This window comes from Urtica dioica, chromosome 3, assembly GCF_054948205.1.
Source record: "Urtica dioica subsp. dioica isolate 48M chromosome 3, U.dioica_male_clone48M_v1_H2, whole genome shotgun sequence".
NCBI lineage: Eukaryota > Viridiplantae > Streptophyta > Magnoliopsida > Rosales > Urticaceae > Urtica > Urtica dioica.
The window spans coordinates 40,739,190-40,754,387 of record NC_142758.1 but is presented as its reverse complement, the minus strand read 5'-3'; the positions used below and the strand labels follow the sequence as shown (position 1 = coordinate 40,754,387).

The 15,198-nt window shown below is 36.0% G+C and overlaps 1 protein-coding gene across 1 annotated transcript; it reads right to left on the bottom strand.

Moving 5' to 3' along the window:
- Positions 1-3,082: 3,082 nt before the first annotated feature.
- LOC149402790 (suppressor) lies at positions 3,083-4,513 on the bottom strand. The gene has a single exon (XM_089610095.1). The coding sequence runs from the start codon at positions 4,263-4,265 to the stop codon at positions 3,333-3,335; it is 933 nt and encodes a 310-aa protein (XP_089466221.1). The 5' UTR covers positions 4,266-4,513; the 3' UTR covers positions 3,083-3,332.
- Positions 4,514-15,198: the final 10,685 nt, after the last annotated feature.

Genomic DNA, 15,198 nt, shown 5'->3' with positions numbered 1-15,198 from the left:
AAAAAAAAGTGGTGATTTGCCGGAAGTCTAAAAAAATCTGAAAAATATATAATATAAATCGTCACAATACAAACAACTTTAATCAACAAGATTATATGAAAAAAAAAATTAAATTACTCATCAAAATTACGAAATAAATTTCTGGGTTTCAAAACGAAACCAGATATCACCAATTATCAATGAATGTCATCAAAATTTTGAGCCTTTTGCTCTCCGCCGTGTCGAAAGTAAAGGGCCGCCTCCAATTGTCGCCGATTTTCGCCGGCGCCAAGGTCGTCTCAGCTGCTGGATTTGGAGCTTCGATTTTTTTTTTCGTTTCTTCCAAATATCGTCGATATTTTCAAAGTTTTACGTGTTTTGCGAATAAAATAAAATAAAAAAGATCGGTCTTTTTTCGCCCAAACGATGTGTCGTTTCGTCGGCTTCCGAACGCCAATTAGTGAAAAAAACGGCATTTGAGCTTTTGTTGACCATTTTTGTCCGACAGCGTCTCCGCCGACGAATTCTGACGACACTTTCGCCGGCATTTTAAACTGATACATATATATATATATTTATTAAATTTATAAATAATTAAGTATATAATTAGTTTTTTTTAATTATAGGATTTAATCTTTGGGAGAGTGAGCATACTAGCCCAATCAACCCACCAATATTCGGAGAATAGCCCAAGTTTGAATAAATTAAGTGAATAGCCCAATTAATATTTCACTACCTAATTTACCCTCATATATAAGCGCAAAACTTAATTTTTCCAAAACCTAAACCTAAACTCGTTCTCATCTTCGTCCATTTCACGCCACCGATCCACTTCACGCCGCCGATTGCCGTCGATCCATTTCACGCCGCTGCGTCGTCGTCAATCATCGTCCATCCTCGTTGCTGATCCCTAACGTCGCCGGCGAGATCCGCCATAGACGCCGTCAAGATCTGCCATAGACGGCGTTGATTCCGTCGAGCTCCGGCGGCGGCGATGCTCGGAGAATCGACGACTCAGATTGACTCGAAAATCGGCGGGGGGAAAGGAATCGACGGCGGAGAGGAAATCGGCGACGATGGAGGGGATTGATGAGAGACACTTTGTAAATTCGTGTATCGCTTAATTCAATTAACCTACTGGAGTGAGTTAGGTTAATTAATTAACTGATTCGTGAAGGATTTGAAATTCACAAAAAATTTACAAAAATCATAATTTAAGTCAATTGATATTCAAAGCATTCAATTAATTAACCTAATTCCGAATTCAATCATTTAGTAAATTAACTTTACTGACAAAAAAATCAGAACATAAACTAATATTCAACCAATAAGTTAATTAATTAACCTAACTCACTCCAGTAGGTTAATTAAATTAACCTATTCGCGAATTTACCAAGGGTGTTAAGGTCTGAGCCGAAAATATGGACTATTTGCTTAATAAAATGAAACTTGAGCTATTCCCCCAATATGAATGACAAACTTGGCTAATTACAACAAATTTCACATTTATTAAATAATGATAATGATATATATATATATATATATATATATATATATTGTTAAATTTATTATTTTTCATTTATACTTACAAAATTATATTTTTTTAAATACGTGTATGTTTAATATAATTTTTAAAAAAAAAGTCGTCCAAAAAGTAATTATCTGCCTAGAAAGTTTAAGATAAGCTAATGTGTGATAAGCCGATAAATTCGGAGATATGGATGGGCACATGATGTTACCGACTTCAACCAACCAGCTTTGTGAAAAAAAAAAAAAAAAATATGTGCGTGCAAGGGACACAAAGTTTGAAAAACTAGTTTCCCAACTCCAAGTGCGATAAATATACATATGCATAGCCCTATTTTTGCCGCGAGATTATGACACGTCCTAATCACCAAATCGACAACACACACCCAACTTGTTGGTACCAAAAAACACTTCGACGATCTAACCTTTTCTATTGGCCTTTGGTTCCTCTCGCCTTCTCTATTATCCCTATGTATCAAATGTACATGTGAAGAAGGAAGAAATAGGAATAAGCTAGCTAACACTAATAAGATCCAACTAACTTGGGCGTCGACTATTTGCACTTATGAATAGTTTCCACGTAATTTTGAGCGATTAATTTATTTCTTGCCGGCAATTAGCACAAGTTAACTATAATACTAATAACTACATAATCCCTCGTTATGTTTATATCATTTTATTAGACAGAATATATCAATCTTTCAGCATATCAATCTCAACTAATTATTTGGGAAGGGGAAAAAAAGCGTTAATCTGTCAAATCTACACCAACTGCATTTTCTTAAGGAAATATCAAAAGACCGTCTTTAGTACCAAAAAAAAAAAAAAAAAAAAAAAACCCTGACTACGTTATTGAATCCGGAGAAAGAAAAAGGTTAACGATACGTGCGTGAATAATTTTTGTCCCAAAAAAATTAACCACTTGATCAATGATTGTCACGTCATCCCACACAACCTATACAAGTTCCTATTATACATTTTAAACATTAAAATATTGATTATTATTAATATGATACATAGCAAATTAGGTGTCTTTCCATCATAATGTGTACCATGGACCTAACTCATCATCACTTCTTTGAGGTACTTAATAGCGAGTTAACTAACTAAGCATATAAATAATAATATCTCCAAAACCTCTGATGTTATTTCTTAATGTATGGTTTCTTTTTTCGTAATCTTGCATGCAAGGATAGACAAGGAGACATGATTTTTGTCATGCACGCTAGAAATATGTCATATTCAAGATATTAAAAAAATTAATGTTGAGTTTAGAATTTAAAATTAACTGATGTCCCATGTTTATGATTACTCGTACTCTAAAGTCAACATATAGAGATAAGCCATCTAACATGCTCTGATGATTCCTTTCCTTTGTTTTCCACTATATAATAATATATATTTCTATATATATAAATATATTTCCTTTTCGTACCATAATAATGTAAACTATTATCTTATTTGAAAAACATATCCATATATCTCTTACCTGTCAATATGATAATCTAGATCAAAAGAGCCACTAAAAATTGTTGGAACTACTTCTGTTGCTTCACCAGAATCTAAAAAAAAAAAAAAAAAGCAATAGACAAACAAACATTCCAAACTGTATCTACACAGGAAAAAAAAAAAAAACCTTTAACAAAGAAGCAAAAATCACGCAGAGAGAGAGAGAGAGAGAGATAGTCCCTTCTCTCTCTCAAAGCTTCTTCCAAAAAAACACCACCACCACAACATCAATAATAAAATGTAAAAAACCAAACAAAATTAGTAATACTAGATTTACATGCATGGTATGGATAAAATAATATTAATATCGCTAATCGCTAGGCAGTGGAAATAGGAGGTCCTCTCTTGATGCTCTCCATGTTTGTAGTCTCGTACACAGGAAGACCACCGCTACTTGAATTTGACGAGTAAGAACCACCCAACAAATCATAGTTTGGCAACTCAAACAGATCAGAACTCGAATCACTATCTCCTCCATTGTCATCATCATCATAATCGTCGAACTTTCGGAACGCCTCTACCTTCTTCTCATCCTTTATATTATCAACAGCAACATTGCTGCCCAAGGCTTTTGCAATGTTATTAGGGTTTTTCTTGTTTGCGAGGCTTTTCAAGTCTCTGTAAGCCTTCGTCGGAGTATCGGTGTAAGCCGGCGGGGTCCGGAACCCGGAGCCCGACGAGGCCTTTTTGCCGGAAAATTCTCCGGCGGCGGCGGAGATCGAGCTCCGGAAGTGGCTTATGCTGCTCCGCCGCTTTCTCCGGCCACCGCCGGGGCTCTGATCCTCCGACTGATCGTCGTCCTTGGTCGAAGTCGACAGAGACGACTGGTTTGACTTGCTGTTCTTCTTCTTCTTCTTGGAGGCTGACTGGTTGAACAAAGAGTTGAGGAAGCTCGCTAGCCTCCCTCCCGGAGAGCTCGGTTGCTTGAATAGTAGCTTGCTGGTCTTGTCCTTATTCGAGCTCTGATGATCGTCGTGGTCGTTGAAGTTGTGACGTGTCGGATTCTGGTTGTTGATGACGTGGCGTAAGTTTGGCATGTCGAGGCTGATTCTCCCTCCTGATCTCCATCTTGCCCTGTTGTGGTCTTCTCTCGCGGTCTTTTGGGAGAATGATGACGTGGCATCGTTGTTGTAGTCGGAGAAATACCTCGCCGCTTCGAAGACGTCGAGTTCGCCGGAGTCATTTCTCCGGTGGAACGACTTCTTGAGGAGGTTGTTGTCTTGGTGTGAAATTCCGGCCACTGATGACATCTCTCTCTCTCTCTCTCTCTCTCTCTCTCTCTCTCTCTCTTATGTTATATGTGTGTAATGTGATTCTTATTATAAGTTTGAAGGTTATGTCAGGGTATTTATTTCTGAGAGGGAAAAAGGGAAGAGTTTGTGGGATAATATAGAGAGGGGCTATTATGGAGGTTTTGAAATGATCTCGAGTGTAGTGGAATTATTAGGTCCCTTTATAATAACTAATTTATTTTATTTTCTTACAATGGCTTCTTTTTTTTTATTTTATTTTTTATTTTATTTTATCTTAACGTGCGTGGGAGAGAGCTTATATGATGGAGGAGATTTTGGTGGCGCTTTGGCAGAGACCCACATGATGTTAATTTATGATTTTTAGTTCTAATCAACAAGAGAGATGATAGAAAAATAAAAGTACTGGCTACTGGGGTACAATTACAATAAAAGGGAAAAAAACAAAATCTTTTTCTTTTTTTCCCTTTTCTTTTTTATTATTTGATCTTTTTCCTCATGCTGTGAAAAATAAGAGGTTTGTGTTGGGCATGGTGGGCCGGGGGCATAAGATTTGTGCTTTATTTATCTCTATTTTTTCCCTTGGATTCTAGGCTTTCTAGTTGGTAATTGATTGGAATTTACACTCAAGTGGATGTGGGCTATATAATATATGTTAGTGTGTCAGTTTCTTTATTAAATGTATCGCTAGTTGTTTAAAGAAATTGACATGTATAAGGAAAGACTAATTTTAAGACAATTGAAAAAAAAAAAAAACATGGTCTATTTTCAAATATGATGGTGCTACAAAATTATTATTGGCTCATTTTTTTATCAAGCATAACCATCCGAATGAAGATCTAATACCTAATCTTCTAATTTATTAAAGTCCCTGTCTAATGTTTTTTCCAAATCCGACCTCATTGAATAATATTTTTGTATGAGAACACTCTCAAATGATTTCAAAATAATAACAGATAAAAAAATTTGCCAGTCTTATTTTTAGTCCATTTCCCTCCAGAAAATGATGGGGGAAATTTTGAATATAAAATGAGTAGGAAAAAAGCCAAATTAAATTAAGAAAAGAATAAGATCCTAAGAATTTTGTCAATTATCTTAAAATTAGTCTACGGGGTCTATTTGGTATATTCAAGACTAATTCATTATTCTGGGATGTACAAATAGATCCTATATGACTCAGTTATGATAATTGACACAATTCTGACTTTTTTCCAAATGACTATTTTTTTAGGGGTCTTTTTGTTTTCTTCATTTTGGTTTTTTTTATAACTCATTATTTTCTGAAGTATCTAATTTGATCTAATGATAATTCAACACCAACTTCAAAATAGAGAAATAGAGGTTGTGAATTTAATCGCCATCGAAAACAAATGTCATTAAACAAACAAAAAATTAGTTACATAAACCACGCAAAGTCTAAGAATTGCTAGATAGCCAACTTTTAGTAAATGTTTTTGTAAATAATCACCTCAATTTATTTACGGCACTCAGAAAGACAACAATATCCAAAAACATTCCCGCATATTTTGGGGTTTTTTTTTTTTTATCTTTTTGAGTACCGTAAATAAGTTGAGGTAGCTATTTATAAAAAAATTACAAAAAATTAGCTATTATACAAAACGTTACAAGTCAAATGATTATATATAGCTAAAATACCCATAAACAAATCATTATTCTCTATCAGATTTACCATGGCCCAATAATATTACGCTGCCTCCTCCTCGTGGAGCATCGTTTTCATACAACTTAATGAATAATTATACATGCACAATAATAGATGCCTAGTAAAATCTATATTGGCCATACAATAATTACCTTTTATAAAGTATTAGCTAACTTATATCCAACTTACATTTCAAATCGTTAGGTGTCATCAGTTTTAGTTAACTTGGGGTGGAGATGAACATTATACATGATCATTTGTATTGTCACAAAAAAGGAAGGAAAAAAAACCTCTCTCTCTCTCTCCATTTTTTAAATTATCACCATTCCTTGATGTCGTATGTGTGCTGTTGTTACTCCTTAAAATTACACACGTCAAGCAATGAGCTCGGTGTCACCAAAAAAAAAAAAAAAAGCATAAATCCAACACTAAAATCCGAGTAATTAATTAATAGATAGTGATATCAAACAAAGAAACTAAACCGCTCATAAGATAAAAACACACCCTACCAAGACAAATTTTAAATAAAAAAAAAATTAGTAGGTCAAAAACAAATTAAAACATAAACACGCGTGGCCACGTTATAAAAAATTTCTCAAACACGTGGCCACATTATAAATAAATTCCTTGAGAACACGTACTTAGACAATTAACAATAAAGATCAAATAACTACCTATTCCGATTGGACGTGCTCGGTAACCGAATAATAACATGGGCTTGACCAATCCACGATATAGAAACTCTATAAATATCAAATAAAAGAGAAGAAGAGTGGTCGGTTGCTGGACATATGAGATCTCATTTCCCATATTATTGGTATCATGTTGAAAATGGAAAAAAAAATAATTATATTAGGAAATGCGGTACTGGGATTATTGTCCCGGAGCCATCCAGAAAATGGGATGGAACCGAGATCCCCATTAAGCATCATTTAGTACCCTTTTTTGGGTATGATATTGTAGATTTTGCCTATCATTTCGCGCCCTTTTTTTTTTTCTCTTATGTTAGTTCAGTACTCTTTTGTATTTTGCGGAACAAGTGTTGTAATAATTTTTCTGTCAACAGCTGGGACGCCAAAGATTTTCTTTTTATTTTTTTTGCAAATTTTTAACCTAATAAGATTGTTGGAAAATTTAGTAGTATATATAAGTATAAAAATTGCGTGATCATGATAGTTGCATTTAGAGATCCAGTCTGCATAGTAGTCAAACTTTTTTTAAATAGATCTTGGCCTGATTAATGTTCTAAAACTTCAAAATGGTCCCGATTTCTATCTGCCCTTTTCACCATTATGGCCACAAGTTTCAAAAGATGACTTTAAAATCTAAAAAACAGACTCATCGTTTTCAACTAGATATCTATATGTTGTCACTACTTCATAAGCTTCTAACTGGTATCTAAAGCTTTTTAAAGATTAAAAAAAAAAACGATTTGATTTGGGGGAAAATAACGTGACTAAATTTGGTCTTATTTGGCCACTACCGCCCATAAATTTAAATCATGAACCATTTTCGAACAAAGAAAAAAAAATAAACACTTAATTATACCAAAAAAAAATAAATAAAAAAAAAATTGGTGGCCGCTCTCTTGTCAAATGAAGATGGTACATTGATATTTTTTTTAATTAACTCAAGTAATTACGATCCATAAATAGTTGAATTAGGCATATGATTGCTATGAAGTGGTGTCACTCCAATTACTTTGGATGGGCCAAAAACAATGATTTAACAGTGGACTGAATAATATATATATATATATATATATATATATATATATATATATATATATATATATATATATATATATATATATAGTGGGGATATCTTATGGGTTATGGCTCATATGGCCAACACATGATGAAGTACATTTTAGGGTCTACATTAAGCAAAGTACGTGGGTATATTAACTATTGGAAGATATCGTCCACACAAAGAAAAGGAAAAGAATGATCCGTTTGGATAAAAATATTATTAGGATCAGATTAAACTGTCTTTGTCGCGATTCACATACATGGCCAACACAAGGACTATTTATTAAACAATCTAACGTCTTCATCTTTATCCAGCCCTTATTCATCTATACTATATGCATATATCTCTATAATATATATTTATCCATTGATGTGCATGATCTATGCGTAATCTTGGATATATATATATATATATATATATATATATATATATATATAATATATATATATATACACACTATATATGTATATACTATATGTGTATGAGAGAAGAAGAAGAAGATATGTTTAGTTGCTTTCTTTTAATTTGCACCATTGGTTCCAAAAGTTACCTTTCATGGACATGGTTTTCCTATCAGTCCCATCCACTAGCCATGTTTCGGTCTCTTTCGCGAGCTTCTTAGATTAAGATTTCCGCTATTATAAAAAAATATATAATAGTCCAAAAATGTGTGTGTGTGTGTGTGTGTGTGAGAGAGAGAGAGAGAGAGAGAGAGAGAGAGAGAGAGAGAGAGAGAGAGAGACTAAAAATATTGGATTATAGAGGGTTGATATTAACGTGCATGTGGGTAAAAACTTGCCGATCACAATAGAGATAAAATTTTAATAAATCTATGCGTTACCCAAACTTAGCCTGACAGCATTTCAAAATTCAAATAAATAATGCAAGTCTAGAATGATATTAATTTTTTTTTTAGAAGAAATTCATTTGGTACCACTAGTCTTTTGAACATCATAGATTGAAGCTTATTTTTATTTATTTGGGCGCTAATAGTTCTTGAGCTTTGACAATTTTGTTCCTGCTTCCCATTTGCCAAATTGTAGATGAAATCCCAACGAGTCGTGTATGTAATTTGTAATTTCAGTTTAAAGATTTTGGAGCACTAACTTGACTAATTTAGTCCAAAACTAACATTTTGTTATGCAAATATTCGGCTATTCACTTTGTTAAAATCAATATCCAGTTTTTAAATCAATATATTTTTAAATCAAATTTATTCGTTAAAAGGACACTAGCATGGAGGAAATCCTCTTCTACAACCATAATTCTTGTTTGAATCTGACCACCAACCGAATGCGAACTTTTTAAAGAAAGAGTAAAGTTAATTAATGGGGAGAAATGGTTCCGAACAGGGAACGCTAAAGGCAATCCAAAATTACCTTTCCATTGGGCTATGATCCATTGTTATTTATAAACTAACTTAAATATATAATAATTTAGTTCGATTTGATTTAACCAAATTTAAAATTCATAAACTTGATAATCTACCGGTTTCCAAAATGGATTCGGTTGGCATAATCATTTTTTTTTTCTTTTTGACGTAGTACCGAATTTTTTATTTGGATCGATTCAGTTATTTGTTTAACCGATTTTCGATTTACTTTTCTACAATCCTACTAGAAAAGTTATGTTCGAAGAATTGCTAGGAACATATTAGACAAGAATATTTTATGAAGCTAAACCAACAAACTTGATAATCTACCGGTTTCCAAAATGGGTTTGGTTAGCATAATCTTTTTTATTTTTTTTTTGGTTTTTTGTCGTTGTACCGAATTTTTTATTTGGATCGATTCAGTTATTTGTTTAACCGATTTTCGGTTAACTTTGGTTCATTCCTACTAGAAAAGTTATGTTCGAAGAATTGCTAGGAACATATTAGACAAGAATATTTTATGAAGCTAAACCAACAAATGTTGTGTGAGTAAGAAATGAAAATAATGATAGCAATAATAGTTAGCTTGTGACATTATCTCAACTTAGTGGGAGGTCTCTAATTTTTATTTTTATTTTTTATTTATTTTATTATTATTATTATTATTTTTTTTTTTTGCTGAGTAGTAGGAGGTCTCTATAGTGCCGATGTGATATCTTGGAAATGAAAATAGCATGATTCCATGCGATATCCCCGAAAACTTAGTTTCTTACAAAGAAGACATTGTCAATTTTTTCAAAAGATTGAAAATTAGAATTTATGTGCTCGAACAGGGTCTAGACTCAAATAGATCTGAGTAAGGTTTTTAGACTCATCAAATACAAATGGGTATAATAACCACATTATTAGACCCCTTTTTTATAAAGGTCATCCATAATGAGGGTAATAAGAAAAAACCTAAACTCATAGTACCCGTGGATCACTACCAGGAAAAAAAGCTTAGCAATTACGAAAAAACTCTGTAATCATTCTACTTCGACTACGATTTCGTGACTGACATCTATCACACTGTAGTCTTTTCACTTTGCCTACGACTCCAGTTTTTTTTTTCGTAGTGTGTTAAGTTTATAAAATAGTAGTGAAAACATATTACTACAATTTATACATGTAGTGTTTAGTGATCTCAGCACTTAAAACTACAGCATTAAATAGTAATTTTATCTAATTCAATTAATATATATTTTATAGACTACTTATATGTATTGGAGTCATACTTGTACGTAGAACTAATTTGGAATTCTGGAGTGTGTTAGTATCTTCTTATTAAAAAATACAGTTGTAAATAGTAGCTTATACATCTCTTTTATGCGATCAATGTAAAAATTACAACTAAACACTACAAATCATGCCATGTATAATGTAAAAAAAAAAAAAAACCACATCAATGGAATATCATATTTGAACCTCAACTGCCGCATTGGAGATTGAAAGATTTCTAGAGGAGAGAGAAAGTGAATCTGAGATGTAACTGAATCAAATGATCAGATTGATCTTTTCATTAACAAGAGTAGTATTTATATAACATGAAAGTTGTAACTGAATTGTAACAAACTTTAACTAACACACGTGCCTTAGTGGCTAAGTAATCTACTACTCTAATACCCTCCCTCGAGGTCATAATACTAGACACTAGTATTTTGAACTTGAAGAGAATCAACTGTCAGCCTTGACCGCATTTTGGTGAAGCGTGGACTCAATGTAGCTTTGGTGAAGACATCAGCGAGTTGATCAGCCGATGGCACATGATTGACCACAACTTCATGTCGAGCAATCTTCTCCCTGACAAAATAGAGATCTAGCTCGATGTGCTTGGTCCGTGCGTGTAGAACTGGGTTGGCTGACATGTGTATAATGCTGACATTGTCACACCATATCTTAGGAACCTCAGGTTGAGCAAGATGCAGTTCAGTCAGCAACGATTTCACCCATAAAATTTCCACAGTCAGTGCAGCTAGGCTTCGATATTCAGCTTCAGTGGAAGAACGTGACACTGTGTGTTGCTTTTTCGACTGCTAGGAGATGAGATTTGGGCCTAAAAATAGACAATATCCTGTAGTGGATCGTCTACTGTCACCATCCCCCGCCCAATCTGCATCGCTGTACCCCACAAGCCGCAGATCCGACTCAGAGCATGTCCTCATATGAAGACCATACTCTGTCGTGCCCACCAAGTAACGAAGAATGTGTTTGACGGTCTTCCAGTGCATCTCGAGAGGGTTCTGCATGAATTGACAGACCTTGTTCACTGAGTAGGCAAGCTCTGGGCGAGTTATAGTAGCATACTGAAGAGCGCCGACAACACTCCGGTATAGAGAGGGATCGTCAACAGGATCACTACCATAGGTAGAGAGTGTGACCCCTGAAGAGAGAGGGGCTGAGGTGGCACGAGCATATTGCATCTTTGTCTTGCACAACAGGTCTTGGACATACTTAGTCTGAGAAAGGTGAAAACCAGTGGCAGTTTTCTTGACTTGAATTCCAAGGAAGTAGTCCACTTCTCCCATGTCTTTAAGAGAGAACTTGACATTGAGTCTAGTAATGAGATTCTGAACATCTTGAGGGTGACTCCCAATGACAAGAATGTCATCTACATAAACCAGGACATATATAGTCGAGCTTGCTATAAACCTGGTGAAGAGAGAGTGATCACACTTTGTAGACTGAAAGCCAAACTCCACCAGTGCGTCTCGTAGTTTGTCATACCAGGCTCTTGGAGCCTGTTTAAGCCCATTTAAAGATTTGTGAAGACGACATACGAGAGAGGAATTGGCTGAGTCAGTGAAGCCCTCTGGTTGCCTCATATATACCTCTTCTTTGAGGTCACCATTCAGAAAAGCGTTATTAATGTCTAATTGTCTCACTTGCCAGTTTTTGCTCAGGGCAATGGTGAGTACAATTCGAATGGTGGTGTGTTTAGCCACTGGACTGAATGTTTCAGTGAAGTCAAATCCTGCAACTTATGAGAAGCCCTTGGCCACTAGACAAGCTTTGTTTTTGTTGAGGGTGCCATCTGAGTTTTGCTTAATCTTGAACACCCATTTACACCCTATGGCTTTCCTCCCTTCAGGAAGCTTGACTAAGCTCCACGTGCCATTCTTCATTAGAGCATTATACTCTGACTGCATAGCTAAGTGCCAGGTACTATCAGAGATTGCTTCAGCCATTGAGTTGGGCTCCACTGATGCTAGAAACACACGTGCCTTGTGGATGCCACTCTTTGATCTTGTCTGCATAGAGTGTGTGTTCAGGTCTCTGTTGGAGTCTTCAGTGATCTGTACCTATGTACTAGAAATTGGCAGAGGTCTATGCACATTGGAATCATTAGTTCTAACTATACCTGTTATTGCATCAAGATTGTGAGGTGAGATTTGGATAGTAGTGGGTGAGTTAGGGTTGGACAAGGGAAGAGTGGGACTAGATGTGGCATGGGAGTGAGCATTGGAAGCCAGGGGTACATGAGATGAACTAGAAGTGCCTATGTGGCTTGCAGAAGAAGGGTTAGAGGACACTGGCTGAGATAGAGACTGACTTGGTTCTGAGAATTTGGACAAGACAAGTAAAGGAGTGCAAGGACTAGAGGTAGGATTGGCAATGACACTTTGTTTGATTTTGGAAAAAGGGAACTCAAGCTCATTGAAAACCACATCTCTAGCTATAAACAATCTGCCTTTGTCATTGAGACATTTAAAGCCCTTGTGTTTCAGACTGTACCCTAGGAACGTACAAGGAGAGGACCTGAAATTGAACTTGTGTTGATTATAGGGACTGAGATATGGGAAACACAAACAGCCAAAGGTTTTTAGGGTAGTGTAGTCAGGTTTCTTGTTGTACAGGGTATGGAGAGGTGTGTCAAAGTTGAGGACTACAGTGGGAAGGCAATTTATGAGGTACACAGCAGTCCTAAAAGCTTCATCCCAGTATTTCAGAGGCATTGATGACCTAGCAAGAAGAGTTAGACCACAATCTACAATATGTCTGTGTTTTCTCTCAGATTTCCCATTTTGCTCATGAATGTGGGGACAGGAAAGTTGATGGTGAATGCCATGTGTGTTCAGAAATTTGGTATAGGCCCTGTATTCTCCTCCCCAATCAGTTTGTATTGCTTTGACTTTATGGCCTAATTGAAGTTCAGCTTGTGTTTTGAACAGGGTAAAGGCTTCTAGGGCTTCAGATTTGTTTTTCAGCAGATAAATCCAGGTATACCTAGAGTAGCTATCAATGAAGTGAATGTAGTATCTATAGCCACTACTAGAACTCATAGGTGCTGGACCCCAAATATCTGAATAAATCATTTCAAGTGGTGTTGTGTGCTTGGTATTTGAGATAGGAAAAGGAGTTTTATGCAGTTTACCAAGACAGCAAGATGAGCAAACAAAATCTGAGTCTTTATTAATATTGTCAAGGTTACATGATTTGAGAACCTTCTTCACAACATGTTCAGAAGGGTGTCCTAACCTATTGTGCCAGAGTTGATAAGCCTTTGCACTAGACTCTTGATTACACTTAGTAGAAGACATGAAACAAGAAATATTTTGGACTGGTTCAGTGGCTTTTTGTGGTTGACTGACTGATCTTGGTAGAGGCATTTGAGTGGAGTCAAACACATAGAGTCCAGCTTTAACAATCCCCTTCATCAGTGTAGCCTTGGAATTGAGATCCTTGACAACACAAAACGATGGGTGAAATTCAAAGAAGACTCTATTGTCTTGTGCAAATTGAGACACAAATAGCAGGTTTTTGGTAATTTTTGGAAAATGTAAGAGCTTTTTTAGTATGAGAGTCTTAGATGCATCAATAGGTGAGTTGAAATATGAATTACCAATATGAGATATGCATAGACCCTTACCATCTCCCATATGCACTTGGTCATGACCAAAGAATTTTGATTTGTTGGTGAAGTGGCTTGTGTCAGCTGTGAGATGGTTGGTAGCTCCTGAGTCTGGATACCATTCTGAACCTGTGTTGCCATTAGTCCAGTCTGAATCATGTGAGGCCATCATAGCATATATTTGCTCATCTGTCTGATTTTCTTCGAGTCCGATTGGAGCTGACATGGCTGCTAGATTGCCTTGAACTCTGTTTGGCTGATTTTGGAGTTGTTGTGGCCCTGAAAAGCTGTGGTGGAACCTATATTAACACTGTGTTACTACATGTCCCATCTTACCACACAACTGGCATTGTGGCTTTCCAGTTTGGCTTTTGTAATCCTCCACGACCACGACCTCTTGTAGCAGACGTGTTTTTGAAGTTTGTGGTGTGAGGAAGGTGCTTCAGTTGTTGTTGATTGAAGCTTCCATTGTTGTTGCTGTAGTTATTGTTGAATTGAGGATTTCTGCGCCTGTTGTTGTTTCTTCCTGAGTAGGCTAGATTTGCCGTTGGATTGTCAAGATAGAGCTGATCGAAGCCAAGATCAGTACTCCGATTTCGCCTTTGGATGTATGCTTCTTGAGATAGTAGAAGAGATTCAATCTCATCCACAGAGTATGGATCGAGCCTTGAATTGATCGCGATCATGAACGTCTCATACTCCAATGGCAATCCGTCGAACACTGCATCTATGTGCTCTTTTGTAGTGGTCTTGTGCCCAACCATATTCAATAGATCGATGCAGTTCCAGATTTTCAACAGGAAATCACTCATTAACATTGATTGCTTCTTTGTGTTCTCAAGATGAGTTTTGTATTGCGCTTGTTTAGCGCGTACCTGAGTAGCGAAGTAAGTTTGTAGATGAGACCATACTTGCGCTGATGTCTCTGAATTGATGAACCTGGAAAGCAATCCCTCCGTCATCGAGGAGAGAAGCCATGAGAGGATGAGCTGGTCTTGCTGTTCCCAGTCGAGAAACTCGGGATTCTGAATTCCATTTGTTTTGTCTTGATCAGATGAGAACTCGCATGGTTGAGGAAAATTCTCCGATAGAAAACGCTGAAGACGATGACCTTTGATTGTTGTGGAAACTTGCTTTTGCCAGACCAGGAAGTTGTTTTGATCGAGCTGCGCTGGAATCGGATTTGAGAACGTAACTGGAGCGAACCTTGTCGCCGTGTGAACTCCATTGGTATTGGCTTGGCGATCCATCGACTGAA

Bases quoted from the DNA above. Each gene is read 5' to 3' on its own strand.
- LOC149402790 (XM_089610095.1), bottom strand. From the start codon at position 4,265: ATGTCATCAGTGGCCGGAATTTCACACCAAGACAACAACCTCCTCAAG.